The 17,701-nt window shown below is 43.7% G+C and overlaps 1 protein-coding gene across 1 annotated transcript; it reads right to left on the bottom strand.

The window, feature by feature from the left end:
* Positions 1-2,426: 2,426 nt before the first annotated feature.
* Positions 2,427-11,907, bottom strand: si:dkey-30c15.2 (uncharacterized protein LOC558938 homolog). The gene is made up of 12 exons (XM_035424455.1): positions 11,612-11,907; positions 11,176-11,219; positions 9,921-9,984; positions 8,736-8,876; positions 7,403-7,504; positions 6,989-7,038; positions 6,750-6,881; positions 5,997-6,042; positions 5,691-5,762; positions 4,919-5,072; positions 4,104-4,177; positions 2,427-3,266 (listed from the first exon to the last, which is right to left on the bottom strand). The coding sequence occupies exons 1-12, from the start codon at positions 11,732-11,734 to the stop codon at positions 3,117-3,119; spliced, it is 1,152 nt and encodes a 383-aa protein (XP_035280346.1). The 5' UTR covers positions 11,735-11,907; the 3' UTR covers positions 2,427-3,116.
* Positions 11,908-17,701: the final 5,794 nt, after the last annotated feature.

Here is a 17,701-nt window from a genome sequence, read left to right as displayed (position 1 = left end):
TTTATTCAGTTATTTATTGTTATGTGAGTTTTTTTGTACTGATTTAGTGCACTGCTGTTCCACGAGGGCCAGGTAAACCCAGGGATTTCGATTATCGGCTGTCCTCAGTTCAAAAAGTAGGGGTGCACCGTAAATGAGGTACTATCTATGGATATTTCGTGACTTAAAACAGCATGCTGTTAGAAATGTCTACGCTGTACATTTTAAAAGCGATAAATGTCTGTAGCAAGCATGCGAGGAGGTGTGCGTACTAAAACACCGCTGACTGGCGGTGTCCCATTGGCAGTCTGATTTCACGGCGGTACCGCGTGTTCCCGTTCTCTCCGTCGAAACATTCTTGAAAATCCTTCCCAGGACGTGACACTTTCGCGTGATGCAGTGTGAGATATTCGTTCATTATTAAATCTCTTAGGGCAAGCGTAGTTTAATGGGATCTCTAATTACAAATCGGGTCTTTCTCAGTTACGTCCTTCTAGGCTCGTCTTTAACTCTTGACATCAGGGAAGGTGTGTGGTTTCACCTGTGGAAAGACGTACGGACATGCGCTTTCCACGTAGCGTGTTATAGTCCTGACTAATGCAGTTGCACTCTGGGCATCTTCAGTACAGTGGTATGACTGTCCAAATGTAGACCTAAAGTAACCAGTCTGAATTTTAGTCTCCTCTTTTACGGTTCCTCCGTGGGTTTAAATGGAGTATTACAGCCTGCTGTGGGGGCCAATCACAGTGACATAATATTTCAAGCAGACAAGCACAAACACACGATTGGTAATCGTCCCTGACTGTCGAGAGCTTCTCGGCGAATCAGCTGGGAGCTTGAAGTAATTGCCTGTGTGAAGTGAGCCAATGGGACGGAACGGACTCGTTTAAACAGTGGGTTGAGTGTTGTGTGAGTAGAAAATGTTTTGTTGAAATACGTGTGCAATGCAAGCCAGACAGGGCCTCACCAGTACTAAGCTAAAAAGCCTGACAGGTCTGAGTACTGGTCAGCACTGTTCTAGTAGGACCTGACATGTTAATCTTGACACATACACGTGAATGTGAATGCACTGAAAAAATATGAAATGTAATGTGCGACCCACCAAAAAAAAAAAATGTATAACCAATGTAACTTGCTGCAAACCTATGTCTATATGTTTTTTGGGGGGATTTGCCACCCTAACCTCAACCCTAGCCCCCCCCCCTACCCCCCACCCGCGAAGTTTTAAGAGTGCATATTTGTGTTATTTTATTCAAATGTGGTGTCGTTGTGAAAAGTGATATTGGAGTAAAGCTTAGGAGTTGACATGTTAAGCCATCTCTGTTGCCAGGTTTACAGGTAGATATCCGCCCTGCCTATTTGTGATGTCAGGTGCCCGTGCAGCCGAGGCGTGTGAAAGTCGGAATGACTGTTGCTACACCGTGTGTACACAGTGTTTTAAGAGCTCCCCTCCCCAGGGCAGTCACATGACTATCAGTCACATGACTATACCTGCACTGAAACCTGTACTGTGTTAGAAAGACCTAGGTGTAAAGTAGCTTGTGGTGCATTTTTTTTATTTTTTATTTCTGTTTTGTATAGTTTTATTCATTGAAGTTCCCTGAAATTGTTAATCTTTTAAATCTGGTGGTTCTCATCTAGATTGGCACCGTCAGTACTACACTATGTGGAAAATAAAATGTGTTGCTAATAAAATTTGAAAACTTTGAAATTACATTGCTTTTTAAAAGTACTTTACTGGTTTGTCTATTAAGGACTGGACTACAAATTGAGTGGACAGAATTTTGGAATTGTACAATAGCCCTGAGTACTTCACCTGAACGTCTTCACAAAATTCCCAGAGTGACTTGCCACAATGACAGGATAAATAATAATAATAATAATAATAATAATAATAATGCAGAACACCAGGATGGTACATAAGTCGGTGGTAAATAAGATTGTGATTCATATCTGAGCACCCTTCACCCGTTAAGTATGGATCCTTGCCCCCCTGTGTTCAGTCAGTCTTTTATGGACGTCTCTTAGGGTCATAAAGTTAAGTAAGCTGAGATAGTGTTCTCATCGTGTGTCACCTGACTGATGGAAAACCCCTGTCCCATTGTGTCTGTCAGCAACACGGTCGCGCAGTGACTCGACAAAACTCGCCTCGCTGGGTCATATTTCCTTTGTTCCAAACGCGCTGCTTTTGGGCAAGCGGTCAGTGCTCCTTGTAAAATGAGCGCCTACGTAGCTGCTCATCCAACAGCACCTTGGTCATGTGATCACTAGAGCCTTATATGAACGATACAGCACTACTGGACTTTTCTCAGTGTTCTCATTCCACTCAATACGCATTAAGGTGACAAACCAAAAATTTTTTTAAAACTCAGCAGTTGTAGCAGGAACATTTTAAAAACCACCAAGACAAGACCAAAGAACAACTCTGCACTGCCTAAACAACATATAGACATTTTCGCATTTTTTAATTTAAATTATCAGAGATCTTCACATTCTAAGCAGAATTTTTGCCATGACCTCATATTCCTTCATAAACTGTCTCTTTGAGGGAGAAGTGACTCCTCTTTTAATACATTTGGGAATTTCTCTAAAGGAGTACTAACAAAGGGTACAAGGACAAGAGGTACAAGCGCAAGTAAGAAGGTAGCTAGCTTTACATCACTTAAAGTTGACTCACAGTCAGTAATGATTCCCATAGCTAATATATTTAACTAATTCCCCTTAAGTGAAGTTAGCATAGCCAAATGCAACATGCACCAATATTTTCACTATGATGGTCACACTAGGCAGCTCACGAGAGACCATTTCCGATGGAACTCTCCATGCACCGTGCATGCATGCGCGCATGCCCCCATAGGGTTCGATAACCCGTGGGCCAGGGGTCAAACGCGCCCCCCACAAACGTCAAAAATCAAACCTGCGAACCCTCGGAGGTCAGTAACAATAAATAATAATCCTAAGTACACTGAGATGTGAGAAAATTCAGTCCGTGACACCAAATGTGACACCCGGGAAATTACCCACAATCCCCCACAGGTCGGCGCCTGAGTCCTCTTGCGCAGGGGATGGGGGTGGAGGTGGTGGCTCGGCTCTTGCGTCCCTCCTCCCGCGCTGATGGGGCAGCGGCTCTTGAGGGCTCAGCGCGCGGGCAGAGACTCGTCGTAGAAAGCCCGGTGGCGGCCGTCCAGCAGCGGCACCCTTTCCGCCATGGCGGCCTCGCGGAAGTTCCGCCGGAGCCAGCCGTAGACCAGGCTGTCCAGCAGCCCTTGCAGCGACACCGTCAGAGCCTGAGGAGAAGACGGAAAAGACGCGTCACGTTACCACCTGATCGTTTCAGCTCCTGTCTATAGGACGGGGGCCGGTGACATCACTTAAGGGCCTGCTTCTGACTTGAACTGAAACGGTTGAGGTCTAACTGACAACGTGCACTTCCGCAAGTCTGAAACTGGACTTTTTGTTCAGGGTTTCCCATAAAGCAGGTGACACAATTTCTTTTTTTTTTGAGGTGGGTGACACAGTTACGTATGCCATCTTGGCATACACACCTTTATGACCCATAAAGTTGTGTGTGCCAATTGTGACCATAATACATACATAAAAGATCGTGTCTGAGCACAGGAGACGTTTTTCTTCCTGTAAAAAATCTGTTATTCATTGCTAACAGGCCTGGGCGACATTTATTGTAAAATCTTATATAAGATAAAAAAGTTGGAAGCTTCAGACTCAGCTCTTACATTCTAAGGAGTTTAAGGTGCATCACATAAAGTGGATAAGGACCTTATATTAACATTATTCAAGCAATGTGAAACTTGCACAATGTTCAGTAAAATTTAACACTAAATACACTGTATGACAAAAAGTATCTAGACACCCCTTGGTCCAGAGCTGTTTTCCATGGTTTGGGCTAGGCCCTTTAGTTCCAGTGAAGGCAAATCTTAATACTACAGCATACAATCACATTTTAGATGATTCTGTGCTTCCCCAACAGTTTGGGGAAGGCCCTTTCCTGTTTTGTCGAGAACGTTGGATGTCACGTTTGTGCATTTTGTTGCGATTAAATGTCTCGGAAAAAATGACGATGTGCAATAATCAAATGCAAATATCATTACAGCATTAAATCTTACTTGGATGACATATAGAGGAAAAAGCTTTTCCTGGGGGATTCCTTCTATGAATGACAGGCTCACAAGAACAAAAGCTGTGGGGAAGAAAGAGAGCACATGATTTCAGTATAGGATGTAGAACAGCAATAGGAAATTACCTAACATGACATTACATTTATTTGGCAGGTGTTTTTTTATCTAAAGCAACGCAGAGTAAGTTCATACCAAAGGTTATTGGAACAACTGCAAAACACAGGTCCAATAAGATACAGTTCTCATAAAGTATCAGTTGTCCATAGCCATGAACGTCAAGTCTAGTTCACACAGTAAGCACACTAAATTCACTGTCATTGAGTGACTACACATAACTATGTTCAATTTAACTAAGAAACAACTGAAACAAAATTAAGAAAACAATGCCCTTCATCTGAACGCCACTGCAAGGAGAAGTCAGAACAACTCTGAATGGATTATCACACAATCACACCAATACAGGGATACGGTTGGTACTCTCACATCTTCCATCATAAGCAGGCCCGCTCGGACAAGATGATCTCAAATGCCCCCCCCCCCTTGCACAAAATATGAAATACAGCAACTAAACTGAGACGTGCTATCATTCCCAACTTTAATGCTTTGAAGTTGTCCATGGATTTAGATTTCATGGATTATTCCAGCAGATTATTTAAAGGTTAGAAGGCCCTTTCGCGCCCCCCCCCCCTTTGACCCAGGGCTCGGGACAACTGACCCGGTGTTCCCCCTGTGTTGGCGGCCCTGATCATAAGTGTAACAGCATAAAGACAAAAACGAAAAGCGGCGGTGCTTTTCCGACGCACCCGGTGTCCAGCAGAAAATGACGACCAGCATCATATTGCGGGCCGTGGAGTACAGGCCCCTGAGGTGTCTCCGGTCGAACCCGTCTCCTTCCACCGGGAACAGGCCTTGCTCCTTGTACCTCCGATACCAGCTGCCCACCTTACAGTACATCACCTGGGGAGAGGGAGGGAGGATTTGAGGATACGGGACGGGGGGAGAGAGAGGTTCAGCAAGGCTCAAGGCGAATGCCACTTCCTGTTGATCAGAAGGCTCTCGATTCTATTTTACAGTATGCCATCCCTTAATATCAGTTAAAACTAAGTCTCCATTTTGCATGTCTGGATATACAAAAGAGATAAAAATGTTCAAAACATTTTACGGGTTTGTTTCATACATTTTTAATTTGTCAAGAAGTCAAAGGCAAAATATGATCAAAATATGATCAAAATATGGGCCTTAACCATAGCCAGGATCAACCAGGTTTAGGTGAAATAAATATTCAGTCTTCCACTTCTCTGGTCTTTGGGCAATTGCTACATATCTGGTCAAAATATGTGCATCCGACACACAGTGCGAGCAGCTATAGCCACTGTTTGTTCCTGTAGGTATTTTCATGCTTACTACTGCATATTGCTGCACTTTTAAAAGAAACAGCACGCTTGGGTCACCTGACGCAGATTCCCTGCCTCTTTTGTACGTTTCACCGGTTCAAAAACGGTTCGTCATAAACGGTCCATGTTTAAAAAAAAAAAAAAAAAAAAGAGAAAGAATAAAAGGAACGTCAGTACTTACAGTGCAGCAAATCAGCACCGTCAGTCCGCTCACAAAGAAAAACAACCTCACAAACAGATCGTGAGCCTTGTCCTGCGGCACACACAAACAAATGTAGCCTTCAGTGAGATGATCAGCCAATGAGAACAGACGAAACGGTGATTGACAGCCGTGATAAATTGAGCAGTATAAAGTGAACTGGGCTTGTCGCGTGGACTGGATGCTACGAGGGATCCTAGAAAGTGTTACAGTTCTTCTTATTCTAAACAACTTCAATAAAGTCGTATGTCCAGATGTAGGACAGTATAGCGTCCCCAACAGACTCACCACATGCGGACAGGAGTCATTCCTTATATGCAAGAGCAAAATGCAGCTGTTGTAAGGAAAGGAAAGGAAAATTAGTAGGTCTGCATTTAAAACCATTTTTGCTACATCTTCATCGTACCACCTAAAATTAGAACTTCTTAATTCCAAATAGACATTATAATGCGTTATACATGCTTATAACAGGGGTTATGGCCATAAAGAGACAAATGCTATCTAACACTAGTAAAGTTTCTTAAATTTTCTTTACAATGGATTGTGGTGTACAAGAGTACAATTTTTGTTTATTACACACAATAAAAAAACACATCCAAGCAATCAATTTATCTTACAAGGTACTTAAAACAGGAGATACAGCTCAAGATATTCCCCCAAGATAGGGGTCAAGACAAGCCAGCAGTCGCTGTGTGGACTAGCTTGCCAGGGCATGCAGTAGAGGCATGAACTTGCAGGGTTTTCAAAAACAGGCTTGATACGGTTTTAGATACTATCTAGTTTGCAGGTGAACAGTTAGGAAAATGGTGAGCATTGTTGGCCTAAATGGCCGGTTCTCGTCATTATGTTATGTTATGGAAGATGTCAAATTCAGACTGACGAACATGTACTCATATCTGATCAGTCGAGGACAATGACGGAACAAAGACCCAGTCTGTGAGGAGCTTCCCAAGGCTAACATCTAGAACACGCAGCAACCCCTACATCATCCAATCAGACCTGTGACCCCTACATCATCCAATAATATCTTTTATAATGTACCTTGTGCAGAAAGCAGCGTTGGCTTCGCCCATCTCTCCATCTGACGCAGAGTCATTTGAACTTGTCTGTAAACTGGCCTGCATCAAGTCCTCAGTGAACACGTACAGGAGGTAGACGGTGATGGGGGCAAACCTGGCAAATCAGACAACGTTCAAAACGGCCGCAGAGAAAACGAGCGCTGCTCCAAAACCACAGCGCTACGACGCTAAATCCTCGCACGGGCACAAAATGGCGCTCACCACACAACAGCGTACACCGAGCAGAAAGCCTCGCCCTGCCTGCCCTCCGACTGCGGGTGCGGGAAAGGGGGGGGAAAAAAAACCTTTCGTGAGTTTTTGTCAGTTGGTCTCAAACTGTAGTAAATTATGAAAAGTAACCGTTAAACCAATCATGGGCTTGACTGTAAAAGGTGAAAATGGCACAGTGTGATAAAATAGGCCATCAATTTTACTCCTCGGGTACTTCAAGGTACAGTATCTCATAATTGGCTAGTTTCCGTGGATTTAAGGAAGCTAAAGGAAAAGGTCCAGTTTTTTCTTATGAAAGTCAGAACTCACAGCTTTTTAAAAAAAAAAAAAAGAAAAACACAGCTTTTACTCAAAAACACAAGTATAATTGTCTATCCAGGTGTGTATCAGTGATGGATGCTTCACCTGCCCGTCCCGCCCTTCTGTCCTATCTCGCCACCTTTGGACCGCCCGCTTTGATTGGCAGGCGTAAATCATGACCAGCAGGAACGAGATGCCATAGAAGGCCTGTAAAAAAAAAAATAAAGTAAGAACATCTGTCCACTTCCCTCCTTTATGGGCCTCATTACGAAGTTTCCTACACAGTGGCGTAGGTTTCGTTTGAACATTGACACATTAAGCCGGGGGTCTGGGGGTCCTCCCCCAGGACATTTTGAGCGTCAAACACGTCATTTCCAGCATTCTGGTGAATTTTTATGCACCAATTTGTGCCTTTTCTGCGTCAGTTTATGGTGGAAATGCTTCTTTCATGTTTTTATTGGGGGGGGAAAAATGCGCGTGTTCTAAATGTTGAGGGGGACGTATCCCCTGCATTCCTCCCCCCTCCCGAAACCTACGCCTATGCGCCCACATGCTGTTTCTGTCTCCCGCACTGTTTCACTTTCACGGTCAATGTATTGCCTGAAAAGAAGCACACTGGGTGCTGTGGTAGCATTAAACGGTTCTCTTTTCCCCATTTTTTATGCTTTGCCTCCTTCTTCTCCCCGATTTCGAATACTCATTCATTGATAACAATGTTATAGACCAATCGAACAGACCGTTTTCATTGAGTGCCTTCTACAGGCCACTGAACTCCTACACTTTTGCCATCCTGCCAGCGTTCTTTTTTCTCTCTTTGTTCTCCTTCACTCAGTCTTTATCACATTACATTACATTACAGGCATTTAGCAGACGCTCTTATCCAGAGCGACGTACAACAAGTGCATTAGTTCAAGGCGCAGAGGTGCAAAAGAAACACACTAGAGTGAAGTAAAGATCGTAGTGCCAGAAGTGACCACATAGATCAGGACTCCAACCCTGTAGAGTAGCCTGTTCAGCAAACAACAATCCTGCCAAGTACAAACTAGCACTGAAATCACATTGCCTAATCAGAATCAGACAAAAAACAAGAACAATCCTGCCAAATAAAAACTAACATAATCGTATTAGTTTATTAGTTTAGTTTAGTTTATACACCAGCGCTCATTTCTGCAACCTCCACAATAGAGTCAGGAGAGCAAGGTGCTCAATGTAAGTCACTGATTGGCTAAAGGGTCTGCACACCCTGTTTCCAAGGCCCAATGAGGCTGCAGTTCGCAAGGAAATCACGAAAACCAGTGGAGGCAGCCACCACTCAGGACTTCAGTTTTGAGACTGCTGTCACAAAGAGTGATGAGGCTTATGTGCACTGTAATTCAAAGGGGGTGGGGGGGGGGGGGGGTGGGGGAGAGGGTCCAGGGAAGACGTGCGGAGAACGTACCACCGCCAGGGGAAGCCCGCGTTCGCACACGCCGATTCGCTGAGGTAGGCTGCTGTCCGGCACGAAGTTGACGGCGTTGGTGCTCAGCAGCACGGCCGACGCCAGGAAGTCGGCCAGGGCGAGCTGGAGCAGGGGCCAGGCCTGCGGGACCAACCACAGAGACACCCAGACACCGCCCGGCGTTACGGTCAGACTTCCCACCCGAAACACGCAGCCTGATCACCACAAAGTACGCGTTATACAGTCCTCATAAACCCATAAACTGAGCGCCTCGCCCGCGAATCAAGAGGACTTTGCGACTTGTTGAGATTTCCCTCCGTTTCAGGCTTGTGGTACTTTGACACCAATTAAGGCAACCTTCCACACAAAACCTACGCTACCAGAAAACCTACACACTACACTATGTAGGTGTTTTTTTTTATGGGAAAACCTACACTACTGGCAAGTGAACTCACTAAAGCTTTATTAGTTGAGTTCTTGCCACAGAACCACCTCCGCTCACTGATACCAATGGGTTACACAGCCAGCAAGAGCACGCATGGCTGGAATGCCATTTCTAATAAGACTCTTTCACTGCAGCCTTTGTGCAGTCACATACCTGTGTGGCACAGGAGTGCTGATTGGTCGAAACAAAGGCCACAGGTAAACAAAGCGCAGAATTCACAGCTTTGCACACAGAGAGATACCGACTGAACTCTGAAGCAACTACAGTAAAGAAGCAAGATGTGGGAATGTTTGCAATCTTTCAATTGCATAAGGCAGCTCCAATGGAGCCTCTTCCTACTGCTGTCTAATGCACACAGCCTCATTGAGTAAGGGCTGGTAGTCAGAAGGGTGTATCAATCCAGCTGCTTGGGAGTCAAGAAAGGACAATGTTTGCAAATCACATTAATGAAGAATCACCTAAAATTGTTCCCTCATCAAAGAATACCCTGGGAAAGTTTTTTATTGTACTTTAAAAAAAAAAAAACAACATCCCATTCCTGTATTGGGCCACTTGGTGTTTGGCAAGTCGCAAATACTGTACACAATGATCTTTTCGGGGTAGTCTTGAAATTATCGTCAAACCCTAACTAAATGTTTATGCAGTCCGCAAAGATAAATGGGTCCTGATCATCCTCATAGAACAATTCCTGGCGCCCTTTCATGTAATAAAGTGCTGAGTCCTGCCTTTCCTTCACCCACCTGTTCATTCAGATACCTCCGTTTGACGATGGACACCACCACAACGGAAAGGCTGCCAAGCAAGCTGCAACAGAAAGCGGAGCATTTTCGTGTGATCTCTCACAAGACGGGCAATAAAGACGATATAAAACCACGGATCGAAAGCGACGACAGCTGAAAATTTGCGTTTACGATCAGTTGATACAACTTTTTGCCAATCGCAAAACATCACACCGCATCATAAATCTGACCTACTTACCTATTTCACGAGACAGCCAACACAGTGACTCACCTTCATAGGTAACGACGTGCTTTGTACATAATTGAATTTATAAGCACAAGAAAGACCGGCCTGATGTTCAAAACAATGCATTTACAAATTCCTGCAATATATCTAAGACAGAGGGTACTAGAAAATCATCTAGAATCTTGGGGATGTGCGGTATGTACCCACGCAAACCCTCAAAGAGCTAAATCTTCATTAAAGGCAATAAAAACTAAATTCAGAGAACTTTCCCTTGGGCATGTGATGTCTGAATACTTTCCCAATAATTTGCTAAGTCTTGAGGGCATGTTTTCCAGGGGCAAAACAGTTGTTTACAAACTGTATGTGGGTGCTGACTCGTTTGGAGGAGAGACTTTTGCATGAAGGCAGTCTTGCATCTCCATCACAAGGATTTTAATGAGAGATTTATACATGCAAAGGTCGTAAATGTGTTTGAGTAACAACAATTTCTCCAAAGCATCATCTTTACCACCAGTGTTCCTCGTGTATTCACTCAAATACACAACTACCGTGAAAATCAAAGGGAGCTTTTCACACTTGACCCTCACTGTCTCCTCAGTTATGAAGGCATGAAAATTTGAACGGTTTACTTAATGGTTTGGCCGTGCACAGACCTTCGGGGCCTCAAACGAGGGTAGCTACGTCATAGTCGTTACGAAAAATACAAGAAATAATTTATATCAACAGGTCTGAAATACACAGAAATTCTCATGCTAGCACGATAAGAATTTTTTTTTTTTTTTTACAACCATGATATTTATGTGAAATGCTCATACGCCTCACATGAATCACGAATTCTAGTTATGTGACCCGTTCCACAAGTCTGACTCTGGTTGCTGGGGTACTACAGGACAACGAACCTCAACATTCTGCAGCGGCGACAGCAATCACCCATTAATCCCAATAAACAAAATCAATCTCCAAGATGTTGTAGGGCTGGCAGCCGATATAATGGAACTACAAAACAAACGAAGCAAAGAAGTGTCTTACCTCAATGAAAGTGACGATACATACACTACGGATAGGATTTTGATCTAAACAAAAGAGAATTACAAAAACGAGAATAATGAATGACAAATTCGATAGGCTAAGTAACACAGACCATGTTGACGAAGGGCTGTCTATATGCATTAAAATTCCCAGTGTTAATTCAACTATAACTGTATATGAGTCCAGTGGTCGCGTGCATTTTGAAAGAGTGGATTGAACACTGGACACATTTGATCTCTCAACATAAATGCTGACAATTACATTTTAAACGAATATTGATGTTTAACTGTAGCCTACGTAGTCTAGTCTACAACACGGTTTAATTGCAATGTTTCATAATGCGCCTTTGATAATGAATATGATAGTTTCGATGGTTTCATAAACAAACATAAACAATCACGGTTCTTCGAGTATAGGTTACACATATTTGTTTTACCTGGTTGTCGTCCAGTCCGGCTTGGGATGTCCCATTTTCCTCCCGATTCATTGTGAGATTGAATTGTTTAAAGCCATTGAAATGAAAGCGGGAGACGATATCCAGACTGTATTTTCCCCCCATGTCCTTTGGGTGTTTATTAACATTACCTCCGCCCTCGACAAGCAACTTGTCAACTGCGCGTCACGTGTTGGGTGCCACCTGCTGCAGTAAAACGCGCTAAACACTTATAGTACCGATATCTCAGGTGCCTCGCGCATGTGACAGTGCCTCAGACTTCAGTGAATCTATCACCTGTTACCTTCTTGACGGGAGAAACGTTACATAAAACGTGGAAACGTGTAAAACAACCTACGTGGGACAAGAAGCCCCACGTATTTTTACATTTGACTTTTTAAAAAACATATTTCTAGATTTTTAAACAACGGCATCTGTCAAAGTTGGTGTTATTTTCACTTGCAACATATTAAATATCGTTTTAAAACTGAGAGGCTTAGTAATACTACATTGTAATACGCTATGGCAAATGAGAAATAACAATAAAAGAGAAACATTTGAAATGTAAATTAGTTTGACCATCAAATGATGAATGTTTTGTCAATTGTCAATTCAGTTAATAATAATAACAATTACATTATAGAGTTGGCCACAGATAAAGACAAAGCAATATAAAAAAGAAGACATTGAATATTTAATTCATGAAGGCAGTTTACAACCGATTCAAAAGCACAAATGATTTGTGTCACATAACAGGGCAAATTATGATACGCACAATGACAAAAAAGCTAACTCGAACCCACAAACCTAATCCTAATCAACACCCCTAATCTCTAGCTCTTAATTCTAATAATCACTGCAAACCATAAACTTATAACACCATGGTTCTAAAACTGAACGCAAAATATAAACCATAACCCTAGTCCTGAACCCTAGCCCAAAATCATATCCCTAAACCCTAGGAATGCGCATACATCTGCATGTTTTCATGAGGCTACTCTCCTTCCATCCTAACCCTACGCCCTAAAACACTGGCTCAATATTTATATACTTATGTTAACTTACGCGGTCACTTCTTATGCACTTTCATTGCAGTTCTCATATCGCAAGTCAAATGAAATGTCAAAATTCAAAAGAGCAGAGTCATTCAATATACATAAATGTGTTGAGATGAAATGGCATGCATGTTGGTCTGAGAGAAAAAAAATTAGGGGATGAGGGGTGATGATTTAATTCCTGGAGGCACAAAATGTTTGAAAGGTTTTCCCACGTTATTATACATTTCACTTGTGCCAAAGATAACAGGCACTGGATCCAGACATGAGATTAGCGTGCTGTGTTACATGTGAGATTACTGCTGGGCACTGTATGTTTCTCTGGGCTGGCTATCTCTCCTGATGTTCATTAATAGCCATTTCCCTGTTCTCTCCGGCAGTTTATGCTCTAGGAAAGTGAGGAGTGCCCTCTCAAATTATTATCTATATAACTCTATAAGGATAGTTTACAGGCAAGTCTTCTGGCCTTACTTTTCTCATTGTATGAAACTTGGTGATGGGATCTTCTGGAATGTGCAAACACAAATTTAGGTGTGATGTCAGATGTCAGACTGCAGGCTAAATGTTACTGGTGGGCACGTGTTGTGTTTTAGACAAGCCAGTAGGTGGCGCTCGATGCATACAAGAAAACCATGTTTTAGCGATGCTAGTGTATGGGCACTGGAGAGAACGACAAGACATTGAAAGATTCTACGCTCCATACAACAAATCAGGGGTATGGATGGAGGGGTATGGCCAGCTCCTGCCTCCCTGGAGTGGCTCGGTGGCCGATGTATGTATACTGCACACAGAAAGGCCTAGGACAGGTACAAACTCAGGGCCTTCTTGCTGTGAGGAGACAGTGCTGCCCACCGCGCCACCGTGTCACCGTACACAAAAATCAACACTCGTTAATTGCGCAAACTTTGTTAAATTCAACAAAATACACTATCGGCCACACTTATAATATCTCCACTTATTATTGTGGAATCGACCCTTAAATTCACAGGCATGTAGGAGAGAAGTACACCTTGTGACAACTCGCGTAAATCACAAGAAAACTGCATTTCCAGTCCCGTGCGTCTGTCTGATATATATGACACGTGTTTCTGGGGCAGAATGCATCGTAGCCGCATCTGAAACCAGTTGCAAAAGGCTTTGTCTGGACATCAGTACTATCCAGAAAGTGGTTTTGTCCATGAAACCCCCTACATCGACTAAAGACAATGTGATGTAGAATCAATAAAAAAAGAAGCAAAGTAAAATACTGTGCTATAATATTCAAGTGATAGAAAGTGAAGTGCACGTACTTTTGTGGCTGATGTCCTGAAGTAATGTTAATGCGCATAGAGAAAAAGCGTTCTTGTTTTAAACCGGAAAATGTTGCGCTGTGCTTTACGTGTTGTATTAGATCAGCCAGCAGAGGGCACACGAGACAAGCAAGACCCCTCCATTATACTGAATCGCACGTGTGGAAACTATTTATGATAACTATTCATGAAAAAATGTATGAATCGGCCAGGGAGCTTTTTTTCTCTCTTTCACCTTAGATGCACAAACAAGCAATTTCTTAAAACTAAAGAAGGATAGACAACAATAAAATTCTGGATTTGGTTGGCATTAAATCTGTAATTTAAGTAATATTGACTTGGCTTGCACTTGATATATATTTTAATAAGTATGAATTAATGTGAAATGTCCGTTTAAAAAAAAACCGCAGCGACCATCCTATGAATGTGAGAATACCTTTAAACTATGTAGCTTATGTAACATTCTGCCTGTGGCAGTGGTGTACTGTATGCATGGGAGGTTTATGGGTAATAGTTTAACCCTGTCGGTGCACCCTCAGCCACGTTTCTGTGCTGAGCGGTTCTCGTGTCACCGGGCGGTTCTCATGCACTCGTGCACACGGAAGATAATCCCACTACGGCCGAACCTAATCACATGCTTCTGTTTGCGGACTCATTATCATTAATCCTTTGAAACAGTGGCACCACAGAAGCTCGGTGCCCCACATTGGTGCTGCTTTTTCGAACAATTAATGAGCTGCAGCCTCGATGGCTCAAACGGGGTTCAAGCTTTCCTAAAATAGTGCTTTATGCTGAGGAAGACACTCCGCCTTCATCAGGCTAGATAAAATGCTCCTAACCGACCATCGTAACGCCAGGCCCAGTTCAGCACATCTCACCTGCTCTATATGGAGGGGAGTAGACGTTGTTGGTATGTGTCCACTCTAGTATAGAGATCAGAGCTTCACTTCACTTTATTCACTCAAAACTTTCAGCCTTTTTTTTATATCTCTTCAGGAATTTTTTTTCCAAGCCACTCACACATTTCCCTTATTATGTCATCCCCCTCTTAGGCTTTGGGGTAAATTCTTTAGGCGCAAAGTTTCGAAGGCTGCCCTCTGTGTTCCCTGTGATCTCATCTTAAACACTACAGACTACACCAGTGGTAACTAAATCCGTTCCTGGAGATCAACCATCCTGTAGGTTTGACACACCGGACTCTACAAATAAGCAGCTCAATGCAGATCATTAGCAGTTGAATGCGGCGTGCTTTGTTAGGGTTGGAGTGAAAACCTACAGGACGGTAGATCTCCAGGAACAGGGTTGGACAGCCCTGCTCTAGCTGTTGAATGAGGTGTGCTTTGTTATGGTTGAAGTGAAAACCTATCAATCCTGCGCTTTCCCTGCCTTCACACAGATTCCTTAAGCTCTTCCACTGCTCCTTTCAGCCATTATCCTTCCAGCTGACTTCACAAACAGACACATTTACATAATGAGCCATTTTCAGCCCCCTCTACTGATTGGTGGGGGGGAAAAAATCACCATGTTGATGATGTCATTAATAAGGTCTCCAAGTCTCGCAGGAACAGGGCGTTCCCTTGCCGTCGCACCGAAAAGGGGATTGACACAGTGTAAGTGTTGCTGGGTATCACCATGGCAACCTGTGCTGAAGAGGTGGTGTACAAAACGCTGTTCTCTTGCAGGTCGCACACTCAACAAACTTTAATCTTTTCGAACACTGTCTCAGCAGTGGAAAAAAACACTTGGGCAAAGATCAAACAGAGCAAACTGGATAAGGTATACAAGTTTCTCCATGATGAATTAGTATTTATGTGCCTGGCCTTCCTCAACACTCTCTCCAGTCCATTCAGCTCACCCAGAATGCTGCAGCCAGACCCTGGGTCAAATATGTATTTATTTTGGAGTCAAATAATTTCCTGTGCTCTATTGATCTTGCCTGGTGTATTTGAGCCTGCCAATATGACCAAAAGGCGGGGTTTGCACTTTTTGAGAGTATTTCATTGGTTACAATACACCAGACAAGATCAGTAAAGCATAGAAAAGTATTTGAATCCGAAACAAATATGTATTTGACCCTGGTCTGGCTGCAGCCCATCTGGTTTTATATCTACCCAAATTTTCCCATGCCACCCCCTTCCTGTGTACACCCCCACTGGCTCCTGGTGGCTGCCCACCTCAAATTCAAAACTCTTCTGCTGGCTTCTGCTACAAGGCTTCGAAAGGAGCTTTCACCCCCCGTACCTCCAGGCCATGTTCCAGCCCCTGCACCCCAACCCATGCTGTATCCTCTGCTACCACTGGGCGCCCAGCTCTCCCCTTCCTGCGACTGCCTGGTCATCGCTCCATGTGATCAGGTGAACACGCAGTGCCCGCAGTGCCCACAGTGCCCGCAGTGCATGTTTTGCATAAGCCGCATATTTGCGCCCCCCTGCCAGGAACACAGGTTCTGCAGGTGCCGTTATGCAATATGTGTCGCTTTTTCGGTGAGATTCACAAGCGTGATTTAAAAAAAAAGTGCACTGGACCTGTGCCAAAGGGAAGTGCTACCGAAGTGAGTGAGTTAGCTGTCCTCGGTTCACTGCACCGATGTTAGACAACGACCTGACCTTGCAGGGCCTCACCTTCATCGTGAACAGTAACGACAGACAAGTAGTGGCAGAATCGGCCAATGAGCTGCCCAAGATGGTCGGCTACCTATTCACACAGGGGCCAGAGGAGTAGGAGACCCTGTCCAATAACACGTGGGATTGACTTCACACAGCCAATTAGAGCGCAGGTGAATTCATTTCCCTCAGGCAAGTTGTCTGGCTTTGTAACGAGCCAACTGAGACTGCTCTTAGTTCCTTCCCTCAGTTTTGTTTACTCTTTCTTGACTTCTCAGATCTGTAGGTCTGATGTTCAGAGCATGGGAAGGGTCCACACAGCTTCAGCGCATTTAAAAACGGGAGAGGAGAGGAAAATCAAATATTGCTGTAGATGTTGTGTGAATGAACCAGGGTCATGCACCCTTCAGATCTTACATTGCAGGCATTTAGCAGACGCTCTTATCCAGATTGAACCTGCGACCTTCAGGTTACGACACCGACTCCTTACCCATTATACTGCACTGCCGCCCAGATCTGAATTGTGAATGAATATGGAGACACAGGGAGGAAAGGACAGATCCAAGGACTCGGATTGTGGTGGCTTCAGGTGCTGCCGGCCACAGACCGGTTTTTCCTGTTTGCTATTGGCTCACCCTGCTCATTAAACTGCCTCGCTTCCGGCAAGTTCAAGCGTAGCTGCACCTCGAGGCCATTTGCGTTCCTTAAAACATACATCATGAGGACAGATGCTGCAGAAAGGCCTTGAGCCATTTCAAGAGACAAGACAAGTGCAATAAGAATTCCCCATCCATGGAATTTTTCACAAACACACATTTGCTTAAAAACCTCTATTTACATTTATGTCTTTTGACTTCTATTTGAAAATGTATGTGTAAATACCATAACTGTTGCTCCAGGCTCGGACATGCAGTAGCAGTGAATGAAGCTCTTGTGGCAAGGATAGGGATGGGATTACTTTGTAGGCTACAGCGAATGAGATCGTTCCAGATCTCCTTGCCCCAACCGCTCCATTTTTCTCATGTCTGCGATTTTTAAGTTGCTGACCTTGTGAATCGTGATCTCGGTATGCGTACAGTAACAGGCAGAGGGTTGCCCCTCCTGTTTTGGAATTGAGCAATGATGTCACATCCTTTCACAAACACG

This window comes from Anguilla anguilla, chromosome 7, assembly GCF_013347855.1.
Source record: "Anguilla anguilla isolate fAngAng1 chromosome 7, fAngAng1.pri, whole genome shotgun sequence".
Classification (NCBI taxonomy): domain Eukaryota; kingdom Metazoa; phylum Chordata; class Actinopteri; order Anguilliformes; family Anguillidae; genus Anguilla; species Anguilla anguilla.
The sequence above is the reverse complement of the archived record's forward strand: the minus strand, read 5'-3'. Positions and strand labels throughout refer to the sequence as shown.

Excerpts from the sequence above, each read along its gene's own strand:
- si:dkey-30c15.2 (XM_035424455.1), bottom strand. The coding sequence starts at position 11,734 with ATGGGGGGAAAATACAGTCTGGATATCGTCTCCCGCTTTCATTTCAAT. Across the intron at positions 7,039-7,402 it reads CAGAAGGGCGGGACGGGCAG|TCGGAGGGCAGGCAGGGCGA; the intron begins GTGAAGCATCCA and ends CCGCACCCGCAG. Across the intron at positions 3,267-4,103 it reads TTCCTCTATATGTCATCCAA|GCTCTGACGGTGTCGCTGCA; the intron begins GTAAGATTTAAT and ends TCTTCTCCTCAG.